At 38.6% G+C, this 22728-nt stretch overlaps 2 protein-coding genes across 5 annotated transcripts in view; both read right to left on the bottom strand.

Moving 5' to 3' along the window:
• AQR (aquarius intron-binding spliceosomal factor) overlaps positions 1-21174 on the bottom strand; it is a 76455-nt gene extending 55281 nt beyond the window's left edge. Inside the window, exons 1-6 of one of the 2 annotated variants that reach the window (XM_061997590.1) lie at positions 21089-21174; positions 5622-5710; positions 5081-5507; positions 4217-4273; positions 3097-3137; positions 1513-1548 (exon numbers count right to left, since the gene is read on the bottom strand). In XM_061997590.1, coding sequence (XP_061853574.1) covers positions 1513-1548; positions 3097-3137; positions 4217-4273; positions 5081-5188 — 242 coding nt within the window. In that variant the 5' untranslated portion in view covers positions 5189-5507; positions 5622-5710; positions 21089-21174. Of the gene's footprint in view, positions 1-1512; positions 1549-3096; positions 3138-4216; positions 4274-5080; positions 5588-5621; positions 5711-21088 lie in introns of those variants that run through there. The other variant, XM_061997591.1, reaches the window with a different exon arrangement.
• Positions 13114-21353, bottom strand: ZNF770 (zinc finger protein 770). Of its 3 annotated transcripts, XR_009818864.1 has the most exons (3): positions 21089-21169; positions 13774-17055; positions 13291-13307 (listed from the first exon to the last, which is right to left on the bottom strand). XR_009818864.1 is itself a non-coding variant. In XM_061997593.1 (2 exons), the coding sequence occupies exon 2, from the start codon at positions 16910-16912 to the stop codon at positions 14777-14779; it is 2136 nt and encodes a 711-aa protein (XP_061853577.1). In that variant the 5' UTR covers positions 16913-17055; positions 21301-21353; the 3' UTR covers positions 13114-14776. The 3 variants fall into 3 exon arrangements, 2 of the variants coding, with proteins under 2 accessions (XP_061853577.1, XP_061853576.1); XM_061997593.1 differs by lacking the exon at positions 21089-21169 and adding an exon at positions 21301-21353 and having other exon boundaries at positions 13114-17055; XM_061997592.1 differs by lacking the exon at positions 21089-21169 and adding an exon at positions 21307-21353 and having other exon boundaries at positions 13114-17055.
• Between the last annotated feature and the right edge of the window lie 1375 nt (positions 21354-22728).

Below are 22728 nucleotides of genomic sequence, written 5' to 3'. Positions count from 1 at the left end.
ACAAAGGTCACCAGAATGTGGAGAGTTTTATTTCTTCCTAAACAAGCTGCTCAGCCCTTCCTTCCTCTCAATGTTCACTCGGTCCCTCATAAGCCAACTCAGTTTTACCTATTTACTTTTTGAACAGCTGACTTTTCTATGTCGTACTGTAAGCTACTTCAATAGTTTCAGTGAAGACAAGTATCGATGATGGTGAAAAAAGGCACCGAGAACTTGTATGTAACCAGGAGCAGAAGGCTCAGTAGCGGTCAGACAGCAATTTACAATTTCTGTGAGCTCAGCTACAATGCACACCTTCAGATGGAGCTGACACAGCTTCGTAAGCATATAAAAGATGAAATACACACTGCTTGCCAAGAGCTTGGATCTTTTAAATGGGAGGGGGGCAACCTCCAAAAAATCCACAGGATTTCATACACAATTTCACCCAGGAATTCCAATAAATCACAACATGTTTCAGTAAAAATCCTATTATTACCCCAAGTGAGGATAAATATATGTGAGCAAGAACAAAGGACAGGAACATCTCAGGTGTGTAAAGACTGGAAAGTTTGACAGACAGATGTGAGGAAGAAAGAAGGAAAGAAAATTACTTACAGGACAAATGGCAGTAGATGGGGGCACAGAAGAGAAAGCACTAAAGTTGTATTAGAGAGTGTGAACATTGGGAATGTTCACAGAACAGATAAAAACCTCTTAACTCTGTGGTTTTCCTGGCCATATAAATTCCAGAAGTCATACTACCTGCAGGCCATTTGTTAGTGTCAAGCCCCAAACCACATGTTTTCTCCTCTGTCTTTTCTAATAAAGAAACAAAAAAGAAAGGGAAGCAGTTTGTCCTACTTTTCTAGTTTGTGGTACTACTTACATGTTTCAGCTGTCTTAAATAATCTCTCAAACAAAAATAAACTCATTCTAACTGATCATAAGATTTGAGAGACAGTCAAAGAGAATACCAAATATTGTACTTTTAAACACGTAAATGTTCCAAATATTTATTTTACATCATTTTAGACACGTTTTAGAAGTTCTTGCAGGAAAGTCTTAAGTAGCTGCAAGAATCTTCTAAACACATTTACATTTCCTTTCAAGTGAAGAAAATGTCAGAGATGCTGCTGCAGCATCATTCACTTCTGCCCTCACAATAAGAGACTTAATACAAAAACATCCTCTGACTTTGATGAGTTCTGATGTAAGGACTTAACATCACCACAAATTACAAACTCGTTTTTTTTTTTACCTATTTCATTCGTACTCTTTTTTGGTGCTTCACTTAGAAACTCAGAATCATAAACCACGATAGTTTGCTGTGTTACTTTTGCTTACGAAATTATTTCCTCCTTAAATTTAGGTTTCCTCATTTAATTTTCCAAAGTACACAATCCAAAGCATGAGTAAGTAGAAACAAATGAGTATACCACCTTCAAAGTGACTTACCGCTCTGCAATTGCTTCTCACCTTTGCAGGTTCCTAGGAAAAAAACAGCTTAAAGTTTTACTCCAATTAGCTTACCTGAATTCAAGTAGCATTATCTTTCTAATAGCAAACCTAAAAAGGAAAAAGTAATCAATTATCACAGGAAAATAAGCTTTCCATAGACATCTTAGTTGCATGGAAAATGGCTGTATTTTCCCTTACTTTTGTTTACATAATGAAACCTGTAGAGACGTCTCCCATTTTCCAAGAACCAATTGAATGCAGAACCAACTGCTCTAACACTGTGGAAGCTCAAGTTTATGCAGGCTCATTAAGCAAAGTCACATTTTACAAAAAAAACCCACTAAAATCTTTTAAATATGAAGACACCACTTCCAATAGCCTTGAAGATATAAACTTCTAGAAGCTGAGAGTGTCATCTGGAAAATTACAATTATATATTTAATCAGTTCATAATGGTATCTCTTCTCAACTTCTGGAAATGGAAGCTTGTTCTGATCCTGTTTGGCACTTCTGAGATTACTTTCATAAAAGAACAAAACAGAATGGTGTTTTGCGATGCATCAAAAAGAGTGTGGCCAGCAGGTCGAGGGAGGTTCTCCTCCTCCTCTACTCTGCCCTGGTGAGGCCTCATCCAGAGTACTGTGTCCAATTCTGGGCTCCCCAGTTCAAGAGAGACAGGGAACTTCTGGAGAGAGTCCAGAGCAGAGCACCACAGTGATCAGGGGACTGGAGTATCTTCCTTATGAGGAAAGGCTGCAGAAGTTGGAGTTGTTTAGTCTAGAGAAGAGGAGACTGCAGAGGGATCTCATTAATACTTATTATTAATATCCAAATGGTGGATGTTAGGAGGTTAGGGTATCTCTTTTTTTCTATAGTATCTAGCAACTGGACAAGGGGTAATGGGATGAAGCTAGAACACAAAAAGTTCCATTTAAACATAAGAAAAAACTATTTTAATATTCAGGTGAGACAGCCCTGGCATAGACTGCCCAGGGAGGTTGTGGAGTCTCCTTCCTTGGAGGTCTTCAAGACCCGCCTGGACACGTTCCTATGTGACCTGATCTAGGTGGACCTGCTTCTAGATGATCTCTAAAGGTCCCTTCCAACCCCTACCATTCTATGATTCTATGAATTCTCTCCAGAGCTCTGAAAAGCTCCAAACAGCTACAGTTACAATTATTTTCTATACACACAGCTACAAAATGCAATTTATCTTGAATTCTTTGTCATCCCCATCAAACATTACAATTCACTAAAATGAGACTTGCCTTTTATAAACCTGGTAACAATAATTAGGAAAAGAGCAAAAACCTAGAGGCAGCACACTACTCAAAAGATTTTTTTCTTCATATACCTTTGTGATAAAAGAAGGAATCAGCTTTCTATAACCATCACAACAAAAACAATGTAAAACACAACTGACTAGCAGACCATGGAACCAAACAATACTATGGCCAATCATCACATTTAAGAATTATGAGCTCATAAACTTTCTTTTTGCCGCATTCAGACTTTGAAATACTGTAATGACTGAAAATTACTCAAGTGCATTCGAGTTATTTATCTGCTTTCATAGTAATGCATATTAAAATATTCTGTGAAACATTAGAAACCACTTCAATACAGATGATGTTTGAAAGTGACTTGTGTACTTACTTTGACTCGACAATTTCTTTTATATACACATCTTCAATAACCTATGGGAAAGAATATTTTTTAAAAATGGTTAAGAATTTTATATACTTCATAAAGTGATTAAAAATGCATTAAGAGATCCCAGGCACTTAAAAGTTACTCTGGATTAGTCATTCTCTGCTTACTGTTACTTGACCAAAAATGTTGTAACAATTGTCTCAGCTCTGAAGAGTCCCAAACCTTCACAGACATACACTCTCATAAAGGATCAGCTTAGGGGAAAGCACAGAATGATAGGGAACTGACTGGACTTTTGTTCTAGTTATTCTGCAGGAACAACCTACATTTCACTGAGACTTTTTTATGAAAGTCAAACAGATATGCAAACTTCTTCACTGTTAATCTTTTCCTTACTCTTGAATTTAAAGAACTGTCTTCAAGACTTGAGTTGTTTCTTTCAACTGACATTTAACCAAATCCAGAAACTTTTACCTAGTTTTTCCAATACGAATGAAAGAATCTGCACTGTCTGTTGCAGTAGGCACACTCTAACATCACATGATATAGAGATGCTGTTCAGATGCTTAGGTATAATCCTAGTTCTAACAATCACAGACAAGTACTATCACAAACACTACAAAGCAACATAACACTTAAGAACCCCACAGTACAGAAAACCAACACAAACCCAAACACATCATGTCAAATTTTAAACATTCAAAATACATATATCCACCAGAGGAGCACTGAAGTTGCATAATGAAAGTTCTCCAAAGAAGCTTTTAGAAAGAAGCATATAGTTCAACAACACCTACAGCTTTCATCTTTCTTAGAAACCAAAGAGTAGGCCATCCTTTAACATCTTTGAGCCTCTCAAATGAGGTGCTCAAAAATCTTTTAATCTCTTAAGTTCTTGGTCAAAATAGACCAATTAAATAGCATAGAACAAAACTGCATGCTTCCATAACAGTATCTACATTTATAAACTACAAATACACACTAACTTACAATGCGTTAAGCAACTGTTGACCTTTCAAGTAGTCTCCTACACTCATATAAAAAAAGCATCATTGGAAGCTTCAGAAAAGGGTTGATCCTTATTTTTTTTATACCTGAACACAACTCCAGCAGAAATACTTACCTTCGGATCAAAAGCCAACCTTTTCTTCACATGTGGAGCCCAGTATTTATTTGCTAACTGTATGAATAAAAAAAATTTAAAATGTTAAATATATAAATTTTCCATTTTAGAGATACAATAACACATCTCACCCTCAAACTCTATTTTAACTAGTAATTTGCTTAATTTCAGTTTACCGTAACTACAGATTACAAAATTAGTTTTTCCAGCAAAAATGCTTTTCAACCATTTAAGGTTTTATGCTTAAACCTTTTCCAACAGAGGTCTGATTCCCTGTAAGAATTTCAATTGCATAGGCTGATATATATTTTCATAAATTAGTTCCAGTAAATCCCTCAAAAATATAACATGATGTTCAGGGACTGCAAACCCTAAATGGTAAATGATGATGCTCCCAACTGAGGAACTTCACAAAGACGCTACATATAAAGGCCGAATATTTCAAGGATATTGCTGTAGCTATCACATCACCACACCTCCTGTGCGGTGGTGACAGAAGTTTCCCAATCAACTTTACTCGACCTTCCTTATGCTGTAGAAGCGGAAGGAAAGCAGTATTTCCAGCACTAAAGATAAAAACAAAAGAACACTTTTATGAAAGCACTTTAAAAGTTCACCCACACGAAACTGCCAGCAACTTTTCACACTGTGTAACAAACCTGACTCCGTTAGCAGTGCTGCTCCTGCAAATCTCTCTAGTCTGGAAAACTTTGCCCGCGTACATACTTTCACCTGCAACACAGGCGTTAAGCCTGTCTTCACTTGGGAAAAAAAAAAAGATCTTTCCCTAACACCCATGGAGGCCAAGGGCCACCTAAACATGGAGAAACCGCGGCAGTTCCCAGCAGCCAGAGCCAGCCCTACCTGGGTCACGTACTCCGCGTTGATCTGCGACACGGTGGGTGCCACGATCTTCTTCGGCGGGGCCGAGGATGAGGACGCTGATGCTGATACTGCTACGGCCGCAGCCATGGTGGCACCTGGCCGAGGCGCTGTGCCGTGCTGCTCACCGCCGCCCGGGTCAGCCCCAGCGCATGGCTTCCGGGGAGGAGAAGCGCGGAGAGCAGCGCTTCCAGGACGAGCGGTGCCAGAGCGGCCGCAGGGGCGAGAGGCGCGGCAGCGCCACCTACTGCCGCCTCCTAGACACCGACACTCACAGCCACTCACAGCCACTCACACCCACACTCATACTCTGACACACTGCCGGTGCTGCCGCTGCCACGCGTGTGTAGCCGCGGGCGCCTTCTGTGGGTCCGCTTTTCGCAAGGAGCCCCTCGGGAGGCTGAAAAAGCTGAAAGGTTGAGAAAAGAGACGAGGGAGGCAGCAAAGGCGCCAGGTTGCTCCTACCATTGCCCTTCAGACACTCTGTAAATGTATTTAGGATGATTCCTTCAGTTTTACTTACAATTTAGAGAAAAGGCCTCTGTCCATGTAACGTGGAAAGGACCTTTCGGGTGAGACACGTGTGATACACGTCCCTGGGATTCAGGAAGTCTGTGGAGGAGAGAAGGGAAGAAGTACATGCTCATAGAAGACAGTACTTTGGTAATGACTTAGAACGGTTTGCAATTAACTTACTCTGTTTGATAAACAGATTAAAAAGGAAATTAACTGACTCCCTGGAGAAGTTACAGTGCTTTGTTTCAGTGCTCATTATCCAGTGCCTGCCACTTGAGTACTTTAAACTTCCAGGCAGATAACACTGAAGTCACTTTGAATGTGACCTCCTTTATTTTGATATCAAGGTGATTTCCATTTCATTTTTTCAAGCAGAAGTTAAACTAAGTATCCTTTTTGAAGTTGAATTAGAACGTACGATTGGAATGGAAAAAGTAATGATAGTACCTTGAATAGGCTCAGACAGTGGCTGCATTCAAATAAATATGCCTGCTGCATGCCTTTGCTTAGAAGAGCCAGAAAACTGAAATTTTCTGTGTGAAAACTAGTAAAATCAAAACGTTACAAAAGTACCAGTGAGAAACTCTTTAAGTAACAGACTGAGCATTGGCTTGTCTGATGATTGAAACCTTCAGAGAGATCTGTATTTGATGAAAAATACGCAAATGCAAAGCACTTACGATATCCTTAAACCAATGTACATTGTCTGGTACTTACATTGTGATAAAAATTAGCATATTAAGATGCTTCAGTTTGAATTAACCCACCTAGAGGTTGTAGCTTTGTGATTGACTCTGACTTATGGAAATCTATGCAAACATACTTTGTTTGGTGTCTGCCTTTTCTCCATCACTTGGTACAACTGCTCGCACTTACATCCAGGGACAGGTGTAGAAAATATATGCAAGATTTACCTAAAAGCTAACGTGAACATATTGCCAACATTAGCATGTTGCTGCATCTTAGCTGGTAATCCTGCCTACAATGTCCTCCCCAAAATTTCCACAATTACCCAGGAGTAAAAGATACATTGCAAGGAATATTTGGAAGGAAGGAAGAAGACATGGGAAGAAACCTGACGGAGGCGTAACCCAAGTGGACCAAGACAGGACTATGGGTGGGCCCTTTCCTGGAAATGTGATGAATATTTATGTTTGCTGTAAATAGAAACTGAAAATCAAAAGGCTGAGGTGGGCACATTTGGTGGAGAAATCCCCCATGTTCCCAGTGCTGCAATAAAAAAATACCTGCTAATAGTCACATTGGTTATTGAGTCCTGACTGGCTTCTTCATGGCATCATACAAGCCAAGGTCACCAGTAAGCTGGCCATTGCTATTTTCTCCATGATAGTCTCCTGAATACAGCGTATCAGTGTGTCATGAAGTATCTAGTGATAATCAGAAGGAGTTGATTCTATATTCTGTCACGTCTACCTTTTAGGTTATTTCAGATTCTACCTAGAGTTACATAAAATACAAATTTCTAGCAATTAAAACTCCAAACATTTAATTTATAAAGATTTATAGTATTAATTGATTTTAGATTTGTTATTTTTTGAGGGTCTTCAGTAAGACAGGGAAATTATATTAAAAATGTACATACTTCTAATATGTTGTTTCACTGTTTTACTGTTTATCTTTCACACAGAGATTTATCCTTTAAATCTTTTTATCTTGCAGCTTCTTGGACACAAATAAACCCTGCAGTGCGAGCTGGAAGATTCAGGATGGATTCCATGTCACAACTATGTAAACTCTGGTGAGAAAGCTTTGTTCCAAAGCAGGTAACAAATACCAGTGCTGCACTCGGGGCAAAATGACAGACCTTACCCATTCTAATCATCAGATTCCTTCAGAATTATGAACAGGCATCAGCTGACTGGTCCTCCTGTAAGCAAGCATTGTGTTAGGGATAGATGATTCCACATGTGCCTCAGCCTGGTCACTGCACTATAGCAGCAGCAATTACTTCTGGCTCTTTGATCTGGAAGGACAGAGTGGCTGTCACAACTCTTATCGCCTGAGCTCCGGTCACCAGGGGAGTAGAGATGGTGGAGCGGTCCCCTAAACTAAGATGGAATTGAAGATGCCAAAACCCTTTTGCCAGGGTGGGGGCTCTGTTCCCTCATAGCTGCACAGGGACATGCAACTCCTACCTATTGGTTGTTTTCCTGCTGGTCCACCAGTACAATTTCAAGCCAGGGCTAAAGCTCCCTGCATCATCAAAGCTGTCAAGTCTTTGGCTTGCATTACTTCCTGATACAGATACAGGAGCCTCTTCTTCCTTCCCAAATCATTGAATGTGGCTGTACTTGAGCAGTTTTCACTCTTTTCTGTGTGTTTAATAACCATAGTGTTTCTTGGACCTTGTGGTACATAACACAGAGGACAAGGGAAGTTCACATTACTTTTTTCAAAAGTGAGCTGTAATTGTTTTTACAGCAATGTTCTGTATGGAGAAATTCAAAGACACTCAAGTCCTAGAGGGAGGTGGCCGATTAGTGCTTTCCCTGTGCACAACTGAAAAATATTTACATGGTCCAAGTGATTTTTAATAGAACTATATACCTCTTGGGATGGAGGTCTAGATATCTGGGGTGCATGTCACTGCTGTACAGGAATTTGCTGTCTGGCCTAATATAATTGCATTACCATAGTGATATATATATACATAAGCTTAGCTTTGTAACTGCACACTGGATACTTTAACTTAGGGTAGGTGAATTCCAGCCTTAGTGACATTAAGCTATATGTTGGGTAGGCTTTCTGTGAAGCCAGGAGGTAAAGATTAGGAGACTGTCTCTCTTTAAAATCAGCTTTTCTCTCTAGCTTGCTGACTTTTACGCATAAACACAAGTTTTTCTGAGGCATCCATCTGAAAAGCTCTGAAACAGAAAGCTCGAAACATGAGAATTTCAACTCTCATCATGGATAGGTACCAACTTGCACATAGGGCTTTTCTTCTAACCAAAGAAGGAAAGCAACCATGCAGCATTTGAAATGTTACTTGCAAAGTTAAATAAACTAAGTTTTTTAAAGGGATTGGGGAATGAATGGCACAGAAATTAAATAATATGTACATCATTCCAATCCATATGCTTCCTGTGTTTTTTACCTGTTGGAATGACAGAGGAAACATAGTGATTTAACCTTCTTCCAGGCAAATAACATTTGGAAAAAGATTACCAAAAAAGATCAGAGAAATCTTTCAACATGTAAAAAGCCTAGGCACAATGACAGGAGTTATTCCTTTGATTACAGCTTATGCTTCATAGCAGTTAATAGTCACATAAATGAAACATTCAGCCTGTTCATTATAGTATTAATTCCATCATAGTAGATTGCCTTTACTATTGTAGTTATGTGCATTCTTCTAGTCCTATGTCACTGTGTTCATCTCATTAAATATGGGTACTCAGTAAATATGCGTACTTGCACTCAGTAAATATGAGTACTTTCAAAAGTGATGCCTCAGTTTAGTAACAGATGCTTCTTAAAATATTTAGAATTTTAAAGTGTAAAGAAGCCATCAGTAGCATTCTGATTTATGTATAAATATTTATTTAGCACATGTTCTGGCCAATGTACTGCCCTTGATTTTTGTGCAAAACGTACAGTAACTTCAGTAGAAAATCTGAGCTCCTGACTAGATAAAAATACGGTTACTTCAGCAACCCAGTTGCATTTATATCCTGGAATAGCAAGCAGTGTCTCTTGTGAAGGAGGTGGGGAAATATAGGAGTTTACGTCACTCTTGGGTTTCTGTTGCTGGGCACACATTTCAATAATAGCTCAAGTCAGAGCAATCTCTGGGCTAGTTTAATTTTCTGAGACTTTCAGATAGGTTCCTACCAAATGCAACAGAACAGTGGTATGAACAAAAGGGACCAATGGTCAGTAAAGATCTAGAAATACTTGCTAGAAATCCTATGAGCAGCTTTTATGTGACTAAATTTCTATACGGAAAAAAAAATAATGTGATGGAAATCTGTTTGATGGAGGAACATAAGGCATTCATCACTGAAATGAGATTGCAAGACAAATAATTTCCTTTCTGTTAGTGCCAGCATGAGAAATGTTAAAGAAAGTTGAGTGTATTTGCAGTGTTATTGTAGAAACAGATTCTTGATCACAGAAACTTTCTCACAATATAGAAAAAAAACCAGATTACAGACAGAACTGAAGCCTATCTAATGTGCATCATAAAACTTAATCAAGAGAGAACAACTCTAAGATTCTGAGAGATAACTCCAGTCTCCTAAAGCTTTCATTTTTGCCTTTCTCCATATTTTGGGGGCTTTGGGCACACATTTCCATTAGCATGTCAGGATTTTAATATATAGAATATACAGAATACCTACTGAAAACTGCAAAATTCATCCTGGTGTAATACAAAAAAACCTTTATTAACCTTTAATAATTTATTTTACAAAAAATAAATATTTCTACTGTGATATAAACAGCAAATCATTTTAGTTTATTGGCAAATGGTTTGTTTTTTCTCTGCTAATTGCACTAGCATCAGACACACTATTTGATGCCTGAAGGAACTCTTACAAAGCTATTCTCGCTACCCAAGTACCTGCTATTATTAAGGCCTAGAGTATAAAATACAAGATAAAGTGCACTACAGCAAACAAGGTTGCCAAGATACTAACCCAAGGTTGCTTGCTCTCAATGTAAAAAAAAAAAAAAACAGAACACATTTTGATCTTAAAAAATTATCCTCAAATTGACTGATACACTTGAGGTGTCTAAATGGCTTACTAGATTTCTACTCAGTTTAGTAGGGCTGTATCATCACTAACAGGACTCTCTCTGCTCAGCTGTATTTTCAGGAGCGTCTCAGAATCAAAATAAAGTAGAAAATGAGGAAATCATCTGAGCAGCCTACTTTTGCAAAGATGTACTAGGCATTAAACTTTAGACTTTTAAAAAATGCACAAGTAATGCAAACTGGCACACCAGGAAGATAGCATTTTCCTTTATGTTGACAGAAATTGAGTGTAGTGCATGAGCAGTACAAGTGTGAGGTGCCACATGTAGCTGGTTTCTTTAGCTTAGGAATAGAATTTTTTTATATAGAAGAGGCCACATAGCTCTGTATTCCCCTCCTTCACTATGTCAGCAAGGCACAACCCAGTGTGACATCCAGGCATAGGCAAAGCTGGAGACACACCATTTCCATGTGGTCTTAATACCTCACAAACCCAGATCACTTTCAGTGGAGAATGACAGACCACAGTCTACACTGTAGCTGGTCAGCTTCTCACATGATCATGCACTCACATCCTCAGGAACCACTTGGCATGGCATGGCAGCACACAGACCAGCTCCATGACTCTCCATAAGCCATATAACAAGGTTTCACATATCCATACCAAGTGGCATCAGCGACACTGAAAGGATTCCAGGGAAAAAGAAAAATTTCATCTGTGTGTCCAAACCAAGTCAGGTGTATGGCAGAACTGACCTACATGTCAGCATATCTTTGAGGCAGAGAGGAACTGGAATGGCAGAGTAGAGAAGTAAAACAGTATTCAAATATTTGTGGTAAAAAACCCAACATTTTCATGTTAGAATGTCAGCTTCTGAATAACAAAACAACCAGTTCTACTAGTAAGTGATTTTGCTGGCATAAGGGTCTTCGTTTGCTTGGACTTTGAAGATTCACTTTTTAACATGCTAAAAAATACGCTGTTTAAAAGCTGCTTGACAGAACTAGTCATCATATGAAGAAGTACAATTAATTTGTTCAACCTGGACAAAATAAGTTATATGAGAGCACAGAAAACTAATTTCTGTAATTTCAGTTTTCTTTATGGTAACTGCCTCTCACAGACATCTCAACCATAGCCATCGGAACATAAAACAAGGCCATTAAGTTAAAACTTGCACTTTAAAAATCCATAAAACTTTGTGCTAGGAATATGAACCATGACCCCTTTAGTCACTTAGAAGATCGAGGCATTTTGAACACTATTACAAGGAGGCATTAAAGGGTTAAATCCAGTCTTTATTGATTTTAGAGTCATCCAACTGTACTTCTGTGTTACTCAAGTTAGCTACTCTTACAATATTATGACTTTCATAGTTTTATATGCATAGTAGAAGACAGACAGAAAAACTAAATATTAGATCCAGCATCTCAATTTGGTCTCAGTAACTTCAATTCAGTTTCTTTTGTGGCTGTTTCCCACTTGCCTTACCAACTTTTCTTGTCAGCTCTGAGTATAATTGAGCAGATCACAGACATGTGAGAAACCAAGCACTTGGTGATAAGCCACTACAGGAGTAATCGAACAGCTTTTCTATGGTTTACAATGAATTTATTTTTTAAATTTTCCCTAGACATATAAATGAATATATATATTTTGCAAGTTTTCACATTCAGCAAACACTGCAAGGATAGCAGAGCCGTCAAAATGACTAACATTTTAAAGTTCTCCAATGGACAATGTGATTAGTTGGTACTGCAGCTCTAGTGAATTTAGCATTGCATACTCTGTCTTTAAAAAGCAAAAAAAACAAACAAAAAAAACTTTTACATTTTTCTGCTTGTTTTAAAATGTTTGATCCTTCTTTTATTCCAGCTATCTCAAAGCTGAATCCATAGAGTTTGAGAAGTTCTCGTTGGAGGGAGCTCAATATTAACACAGGAGGACTCACTGTTTTCCTGTTTACAGTCTGCTTTGGTTCTGTATATAGGCTTAAACAAATAACTAATTCAGTACTATGACATTATTACTATTAGCCATCAACTCATTCTAATAAAACCACAGGCAATGTCTGTCACCAAAGATACTTCAAAGACTGATGGCTTGAATTAGCCTTGAAGCATTACAGAAAATGACTAACATACTAATGAATAACACAAAGTGTTATTGTTAACACTGGGAAAAGCATTCTAGTTCCAATTCTCAAAGGTACTTGAGAAGTACCTTTAAAATAGAAATCCAAGGTTGAAATGCTGTCTTCCTCCTGACGTAGAAACCACTTTACCCCTTTTCCCTTTATGCTATAACCCCCCTAAAATCCTGAATTTATACTGAAACTAAACTTTTCAAAAACTGGTAGAGAGCCAGATAAACAAAGTGGCCCTTACTGTCCTCCTGAAATCCCATGGTGCTCAAAGACTACATTACTTTCCAAATTAATCACAATAACATTTCCCACATATGTCTGTTCATCCCTGAAAAAAAGCTTTGTTTTACCTCCCCTTCATTTCACTCAAACTGGCATTTTCAAAACATACGAAGTTTATTGTTCTCTAAACAATAGTCTCAAAATATAGCATTTCTTAAATGACTTTGACTCCCTAAGAAAGACCTTTTCATCTTTAAGCATATTGCTATTTTATTTGTCTAAAAAAAAAAATCTGAAACCTATTGTTTTAACATGAAAAGTTAATATGTAGACTTAAATTTTTATGCATATTGGATGTTATGTACTATACAAGTATACAACAAAAGTACAATATAAATAAAATAGTTTGTTACAAGTATTTTAGAAGAGCTCTACAATATAGTTTCGAAACATTTTATACAGAATTCTGTCTGCCAATATGAAATAACCCAGGGAGAAAAAAATCTCAATATATAGCAGTAATTACTAATGTACTGAATTCATCTGTCATACAAAAATCACAGTAACTACAGAGTGTTTCTGAGTATCTTTCCTGGTTTTACTCTCTCTGAAAATGAAAAAGAATAACATGTATGAAAAAAAAACCTCCCTTCATCATTCAGTTTATTTATACCACAGCCAAATCTACATAAATCACTTATTTTTTTAAATATCAAAACCATTTTACTTAAATAAATATGGATCTATTTAAATTGTGAAAAGAATGCCATGTATTTTACAAATATGTTCATCTAGAAATAGGATAAAGAAGTCCACGTTTCAACTATTCAGAAGTTGTACAACAAAGGAAAATATCCTACAAGGTAGTTTATTCAGAGGAAAAAAAAAAAAACAACCAACCAAACTCCATTCTTGTTCATACTGAATAAAGCTCCACTGCTTTTCCACTTTTCGCCAACCCCACTGGCACAATGGGCAAAGATGTCTACTTACCAGAAAGTGTAACTACATATTCTATTAATACAAAATCAGAATTACTTAATTTGAGCTAAAAGTAATCTTTTGGCTCTTACATTTGATGGAATGAGAACATGACTTCCCAGCAAAATTGCTCCTCTGAGTTATCACATCTTGGAGAACATTTCCTTTACTGGTGCAATATGTACACTAGAGGAAAGGAGACTGACACAGATGGTAAACCCACTTGTAATGTTAACGATAGCTTCTTGTTCTCTTTTCTTGCAGAAAAAATAGTCCTGTATTGTATGGAATGGCCAAAAAAAAGCTAGAAAAGGCACAGGATATGCAAAAAAACAGAGATAATGAAGTGGTAAAATGGATTATTGATTATAAACCCTGCTATATTAGCACTGTATACTTATATTTTATCATATAAAAGGGGAAAAGATCTAATTCATCATCCATATATCTCCAAGCACATTACAGAGCAGTTACATTTTTTCTCTTAATTGTTCTATAACGCCACATCAACATCTTTCCTCATTAAACTTTTCCCCTTTCCCTTTTTCATTTTTTCTTAATCTTTTACCTAAAAATAAGAGGTTTTGTTTTTTTTTTTTTTAAAGTGTGAAATGATTACAGCAAGCGTCCTTTGTTGCAAGATACAAGGAACCAGAAGAAAGGAAAAGAACCTGTATTCTGGAAATAGCCTTTTTATCTTTACTTTCTTACTTTATCACTGGACAGCAATAAAGCATAAAATGCTATACAGGAAGAGGTGTAACCTTTAAAATATCCAATTCATGGAGCACTGCAGATCGCGGCTAAGAATGTATTTTAAAATTAATATAGGAAAATAAATGCAAAGTGGCTTTTCTGTTGCATGGGGTTTTTTGTTCTAAACACCTTCTCACATTCATCACAAATTATATCAAGGAGACATTTCTGAAGACAGAAAATTAACTCTTCATCAGGTCATCTCCACAACATGATAGTCCCCTTTAGTCCATTGTTCGGTCCAACATAAGACTTTTAAGAATTATGCAACAAAAATTTTAATATATAATTTCATAAGACATTATCCAGTTTTGATAAAAATGATACATTCTCTGCTTGTCACTCAGTGGAACTTGGCTTTAAGCTGTCTTTAAAGTGAATAAGGTGATGTCTTTTTAAATGTGGGGCCTGTCTGAAGTTTTTACCACAAACTAAACATTCAAATGGCTTCTGTCCAGCGTGCATTAGGTAATGTCTTTCGAGCTTAGAAGGAGATTTGAAAGTTTTAAAGCAGATACTGCATTGGTACAATTTGTTAACAACTTCACTTTTTTCAGTACCTTCAGAAAAATCCTGCCAATAGCTGTAACAGCTTTGCTCTGCTTCCAACAATTTACCACACAAATACGGCTGTGTGTTTCTGCTTCTGGTGTCAAGAACGGAGTCTCCTGAGTTGATTTCAACTTTGATTTCAGCTGCTTTGTTTGACTGAATCAGCTCAAATTCTTGAAAGCCAGATGTCTGTAAAGGTGTTTGAGAATAACCTGGATAACTCACAGGCTGAGAAGGCTTAAATTCAATGTGATCTCCCTGATAATTTAAAAGTTCGTTCAGGTTTTCAAATTCTGCCTGGCAAACGGGGCTTTTGTAGGGTCTCTTTTCAGTATGGGTGAGCTGATGTCTTTTTAAGTGAGCTGACTGTCTAAAAGTCTTCCCACAAACATTACAGCCAAAGGGCTTCTGTCCCGTGTGTATAAGATAATGCCTTTGAAGTTTGGATGAAGACGGAAAGATTTTTTCACATCTGTCACATTTACATGCTTTGTGTCCATTACGTATATTTTTAGCAGAAGCTGAGAAAGCATGCTGAAGTACTTCTGGATTATCAAAGAAACCACCATCTGATGAACCATAAAAATCATCACCTTTATTATTTGGTGAATCATCAATGTTTAGCATGCTTTCACCAGCAAGCATACCTTTTAAATTAATTCCAAAGTCATGAGGTTGCAGCTGCTCTTGACAAGGTAATGGCACAGCGAATGTTCTTTTCATCTGATTACTTAGTGCCTTGTGCCTGTCAAGCTTGCTATGGCAATCCTTGAAAGGTTTAGTGGAAGTATGCTGATCAGTACATTGATCTTTAGATGTAACCAGGCCAAGACTTTTAAAGTGACCTATTTTTCTTCTGTCAGTCAGAGAAAAATCTGTTGCCTTTCCTCCAGTATGGTTCAGCTTCATCAGGATCTTATTTCCCACACTGACTGTGCGGCTGCACACTGTTGTACCGTTGTTTGAACTTCTGCCATCTCTGAGATAACATCTGTGCAAACTCAGAACCTGTTCTGTTTCAAAACACTGCTCACATGCTGGGCACTGAAAGGGTACAATGTAAATTGAGTGAACATTGTGTGGGTCATTCTCCTGTGACTTGCAAGTATCAGCATTCTCAAAATTATGCCTCTTTCCTTCCAAGAGGTTATGTGGTCTGGGATATTTAGGAGTCTTTGCTTTGTATACAACATTGGGAAAAGTCTTATTTCTGGCATGGAGCTGTTTGTGCTTCACAAGTTTGCTCTGTATTTTAAACCCCTTCTGACAAAAGCCGCACTGAAATGGCCTTTCTTCTGTGTGTGTGAGCTGATGGATTTTCAAGTGTGTTGACTGTCTGAAAGATTTACCACATGAGGAACACTTGAAAGGTTTCTGGCCAGTGTGAATAAGGAAGTGTCTTTCTAGCTTAGATCTTGATGGAAAGATCTTGTTACACGATTCACAAGCATGAGGTTTTTTTCTCCTTCTAGCACCACATAGATGATCTGCCTTCAGACAACTATGCAGCACCCACCTCTCTTTAGTTGGAAATGATTTCCAGCACACAGAACATCGAAATATGCCACAAGTGGCCCTGTTTTGCTCAGAATTCACGCAGTTCTCTGCTTGCTTGGTATCATTCTGGTAATTTTCATTATGAAGCTGCTGGTGTTTTAAGAAAGTGATTAAGTTTTTGAAGTTTCTACAACAAACAATACACTTAAAAGGCAGATTATGGGTCAACTGATGCCTCTCTAGGTGGACTAGCTGCCTAAATGTTTTATGGCATACATGACATTCAAATGGCTTTTGACCAGTATGTATCAGATAATGCCTAGCTAATTTTGATGGAGTTTCAAACTGTTTATAGCAAATGTCACAAGTGTATGGCTTTTTCTTGGGTATCTTTTCAGCTATTACACAGTGCTGAACTTTTAACATTTTTAAAAAGCAACTACAGCTTGCCTGCTGTTAAGTTTCTTCGGATGGGTATTTCAAGTGAAACCATCAATTGCACACTAGGACGGAAGGCTGTAAAAGCAGCAAATTTTCTTAGGAGAGATATTCTTAAATCCCACAGATCCCTAAAATGAGAAATAGAATATTATTTTAGCTGATATTAATACATTGTTGCCAAAGTTTTTCTCCTTTTCTACATGAGACCAAAAGCACCTAAATTAGAATACTCTGGATTTAACTTAGTTTAAAATGCTTTCCTCATAACAGACTTGCCACTTGTTGTGTTACATGATACAGAAAAATTAGACTACTTTCCAGAATAAACAAAGCAGTTTGTGAAGTGTGCTGTGAACAGTTATACTTCCAAATAACATACAGTTCAGCTACATTGTATTTTGTGTTATTTACAAATAAAGCATATTCTTAAAAAAAAGCGCAGGAATTTATAGTAATAAACTTCTCCCTACAGCAGTAATTCTAACTCCAAGACATAACATTTATGAAGATGAGCAAAAGAGAAAAACTAGGGATTCTTGGGCTTCATCACAAAAAAATAAATTAATGCAGTGTTAATGAGAATTAAAAATACTTATTTTCAATGTATTTTTAAAGCTACTATTCACATTTCTGCAGTGTATCAACTGTATCCAGTAGCGTAATAATTTTTGATTTATCTCAAAATTGCAAACACCAGAACCAGTCAGCAAGAGCAACACACTAACCATGAATTATGACCAGAATGATTATAAACCCCCAAAACAGAGATGAACACAGGCTATGTGCGCTGTCTCAGTGCAGAGCTGGACTGATACTAGAGTTGTGCCTCCTAACTGTGCATATACCCTGAAGTCATCATAAATATAAAGGTCTTTATCATCATTCATCATATTGAATGTTTTAGTCCAAACTAAAATAATGAAATAGTTTTCTTCTTTGAATTTTCAACACATAAAACACACTTGGGCAAGCTGCTGTGTCTCAGCTACGGCACAATGACTTACAAACCAGAAACAATAGCTTCACAAGTATCTAAGTGCATTAAAAGCTATCAAAATATTCACAGAACTGCTAGAAAACAGCTCAAGCCAACTTTTACTCCAAGCCTTCTACTGTGAGGCCAGTACATATCCAGACAGCTTCCAAAGTAGTCTTAACTTTTGCTGAAAGAGGTTCCTCAGTCTCAGCAGGGCTCCTGCTTCAATGCATCGCCCTCTCACAATGCTCTTCCTTGTGCTCAGCTGAGCCTTTCTTTACTACAAATTAATTTTGATTGTCCTTTCCCTTGGAAATCTGGAAAGCGACTTAAAAGTGTTCTCTGCCACAACTTTATGTATTCAGTCTCTTTTCTCTCCTCTTTTTAATTTTTTTCTTAACCTACGAAAATTCTGGGGTTTTTGTAAACTATTGCTTTTAAGTACATTAGAAAAAAAAAACAAACAAAAAACCCCAACAAACTGACTCGTCTTATTAATCGCCTCTGGAGTAATTTAAATTGGTCACATTTTCCTACATTGCAGCATCTAAGACACATTAAGTATTCCAATCCAGAAGAGTAATACAACTAACAGAACAAAAATACTTCTATGGTGTCACCCATGTTCCCTTATTAAAAAAAATAAAAATGAGAGGGGGTATGGGGAGAGTAAACTTTAAAGCAACAGCAGAATTAGTGCTTGTAATAACTTTGAGATGCACAAGACATTTCTACTAATTATAATTTGTAGTATTTTAGCTGTATATTCATTCTACATACCAGCAGAATAAAAATTTCATTTATTCAGCATCTCCAAATGCTCTGTCTCTTCACAAAGAGTTAATATCTCTAGTTTTTAGAAATTCAGAAATACCTCAAAAGTGTATTGAAAGGCATTGCAAAGAATAAGTCTGCTGCAATTTAAAGCAAATTACAATGAGATTCAAGACATGCACAAAAGACTGAAAATAACTGGTGAATTGAGATTTTTCCTTCAGCTTAATGTAAAGAAAGCTGGTCATCTGGTAGGATCATTCCACCTCCAACTGATATATTCCAATATAATTGTGGGCCTTAAATACATTTGGATGTACACTTCAGATGCAGTTGTCACGACACCAACGAGTTACCTAATCTCACTGAAATAGTTTTATCAAAATAGATTTATCAATGTTGTGAAGCAGTTGGAAAAGTCAACTTTTCCTTCCCTAGTCTCTTTTTCCTGAAGAATTTTAGCAGTTACTTAGTTTCAGTCTTTTCAGACAATGCAAGAAAACACAAATCTCTTAGGAGACTCCCTTTTCCTCCCAGTTGTTGTCACATCCTGTGAAAGCTGGGAGTTTAAAGACAGTAAGTGTGTGACATCAAATGCTTTCTAGTTTGTACAACCATGAAGCTAGAGACAGGTAGGCTGAGAAAAGGAGAAAAGTTTCTGTGCTATGTCAAAAGTTTCTGTACAGCTCAAGGCAGCCTCCCTTCGCAGGGAAGGAAAACCTCTCAAGAAAGGTTTCTTGTGAAAGACTGAAGAATTTTAGTTAACAAACTGTCATACAGATGTAATTTACACATCAGGAAAATGCTCAAATGGTATCGTGACAAGCAAAGAAAAAAAGTCCGAAGTAAGAGACAGCTCTGGCATATTACACAAGGGATTTTTTATTTAGCTTATAAATTTTTCAAGGATTCTATCTAGTGAATGAGGAAAATGCTCTGTAGTACAAGATGTCAAAAGCAGAAGAGAGCTGCTTGCTGTGGTCTTCTTGCCCTGTGAAAGACTAAAAGCTCAGGGGAGGTAAAGTTAGGGGATGCAGGGAAGGATAAAGGAGCTGAGATGGCCATTACTGTGGGGCCCAAATATATTTTCAAATCCTATTTACTAAAGACAGCCTTCTCCACATCTATTTCAGGGTGCTGTGTGGTTTGCATGTTTAAGGAATAAACATGCTTCTGCTAAAGATCAAACAACAAAACACAAGCTTGGAATATCATCTCCCACCAGTCTTACAAGTACATAAGTTTGTCCTAATTAAAGTCAGACAACATACATCCCTATGTGATAAAGATTTAGTTTGTGGCAGAGGTCCCATTTAATATTAAATTGACACTGCAAGGTCATGCAGAAAAACAGAATAAAGATGTAAGCCATCAAAGGTCTTCAGAGGACCTTCCTAAGTCTAGTATTATTTAATGACTACGTAAAATTATGGGTTTTTTAATATTACAGATAGCAGCAAGCTGCAACAAAATGGAAACCTGATAGAAGAAATTCTGAATTTGAATCCAGTCTTTACCAACCTGAGAGCTGGAGGTTTTTAAAAACAAACTCAAAACACAAAAAAACACTGAATAAAACGGGAAGGGCATCTTAATAAGAAGAAATGCAAGATCTTCAAGAATAATCACCTGGAAGGGGAACAACTTACTGGGTTATAGCTGTGCAGAAAGACCTGGAGTCTTGCTGGAACAGAAACTGAATATGCCAACAGCGTGCCATCCATAGGAGGACACGTAAACAGAAGCAAAGCTTTGACAGCACATGAACCTTCCATGCTACTCACTACTGTTTAGAATTCAGCTGAGTACTCTATCCAGTTTTGAATGACATCCTTCAAATTGAGGCAACCACATGAACTAACCACATGAATGAATTCAGAGAACAGCATGAAGAATGATCAAAGCTTAAATGTGTAACACACAGAAAAGATTAAAGTAACTGGCAATGTTTAAGTTAAAAAAGAAAAACCTAATTGAAAGAACAACAACAACAAAAAACTAATGAAGCCAAACATAAGAGACAACTTTAAAGAAAATGGAAATAAGCTGTTCCATAAGACAATTATGCCTAGAAATGGTTTCAAATTGTAGCAGAGAGGTTTTGAGTAAATTATTGTCCTTACAGTTTTGAAATTTTTCCACAAATAAACTGTGCAGGGAGATCGCCCCTCAAAGCTAACACCTCTCATTCCTCCCTTATTATCCACGCATATTTCAAAACATATTGTGAGGCAACACAAAAGAAAAGTGATATGACGGCGAAGCAGGGCTGGTTTAAGAACACACCCAAGTTCTGCTGAACGGTCCCGAGACCTCCGAGACTGACACCACCCGCCCGCCCTCTGCACACACACCCCCTCAGCAGGACACACTCAAACTCAAGTAAAAGCAATGAGTGAGCCGGTTCTTACAGAAGCAGACCGCGGACAGGCTGACAGCCGCGGGTGGCTTCCACCGCGGGGAGCGGGCGCCCTGCCAGGGCCGCGCCGCCGGCCCCCGCGCCCCACGATGCCCCGGGGTCGTGGCGGGGCCCGCAGTGGCGCTGACGGCCGGCGGAGGCGAGGGGCGGCAGGCGGACACCGGGGCTGAACGAGGCAGCGACCTAAAAAAACAACTACAACACCTGCACCTTCCTCATCCCTCCCAGGGCTGCTGCCGCCGAAGCGCTTCTTCCCGGATGGCACCGAGGTGCCGCGACTCCGGGAAACCCAGGCCGGAGCTTTCCGTTCCCCCGCGCAATGCGGCCCCTCCTTCCGCTGCTCAGAGCGGCCACACTGGGGCGGGCCGAAGCTGCCAAGGCCCTCGTCTTTATTTCGTGCCAGGCACAGAATGTCCGCTGGCTGTACTGTGAATTATTAGCCACTGGTGGCACGTTAATATCTACGAATAACGGACAGAATAATCGAATCGTTTCAACTGGAAGAGACCTTTAAGATCATCGAGTCCAGCCTTTGTCCCAACCCTATCAACCACTAGACCATTTCCCTAAGTACAACATCCAACCATCTCTTAAATACTTCCATGGACAGTGACTCCACTACCTCCCTGGGCAGCCCGTTTCAATGCCTGACAACCCTTTCAGTAAGGAAATTCCTCTTCATATCTTGATTTTTAACATGCATAAAGGACCAGTGCCTAATTAGAGAAGGAAAAGCAAGCAAATGATTTCGCTTTTATGTGCTTGTTTTCACAGTCTTTACTATTTCAGGTACAGACTCAGTATAAAAAAAACCCACTGATTCTCATTTCTAAGCTAGTTGTAGAGAGTGATAAGGTCTCCCCTGAGCCTTCTTTTCTCCAGGCTAAAGAGCCCCAGATCCCTCAGCTGTTCCTCATAGCAGACGTGCTCCAAATCCTTTCCTGGCTTAGTAGCCCGCCTCTGGATCCTGTCCAGCACCTCAGTGTCCTTGTAGAGAGGGGCCCAAAACTGCACACAGTATTCAAGGTGTGGCCTCACCAAAGCTGAATACAGGGGAACGATTACCTCTCTGCTCCTGCTGACAATGCTGTTCCTGATACAGGGCAGGATGCCATTGGCCTTCTTTGCCACCTGGGCACACTGCTGGCTCATGTTCAGCTGTCTGTCAATCAACACTCCTAGGTACCTCTCTGCCTGGCAGCTTTCCAGTCACTTCTCCCCAAGCCTGTAGCACTGCTGGGGGTAGCTGTGGTCACAGTGCAGGACCTGGCACTTGGCCTTATTCAGCATCCTAAAAGCAAATGACCCAAGTGCTGGTGTTGGCAGGGTTTGCCACTGAGGCTGGCAGTTATCTTGTTGGGTGATAAATGCATCGTGAGGCTAAACCTGGTGGCCCAAAACACTGGGAAGTGGTGCCTGGAAGAGAATGGGGGAATAGACATTTCCCTGTGAAGTCTAAAAAGACTCTTAATAACATGTTCACACAAAAGTAGCAATTTTGCAGTTTTGCTTCCTCTGCAAGAGAAAGGGGCCAAAGAGGTGCAGGAGTTCATGGACTGGACAGACAGGAGTCCCTGCAGCAACCTCAGCCCCCTCAGCGAGTGCAACTTGTCTGAGGTTACCTCAGAGAAA

The sequence above is a fragment of the Colius striatus genome, chromosome 6 (genome assembly GCF_028858725.1).
Source record: "Colius striatus isolate bColStr4 chromosome 6, bColStr4.1.hap1, whole genome shotgun sequence".
In the NCBI taxonomy this organism is placed as follows: Eukaryota; Metazoa; Chordata; class Aves; order Coliiformes; family Coliidae; genus Colius; species Colius striatus.
Note: the sequence above shows the minus strand (reverse complement) of the source record. Positions and strands in the feature narration are given on the sequence as shown.

Excerpts from the sequence above, each read along its gene's own strand:
- ZNF770 (XM_061997593.1), bottom strand. The coding sequence starts at position 16,912 with ATGTTAAAAGTTCAGCACTGTGTAATAGCTGAAAAGATACCCAAGAAA.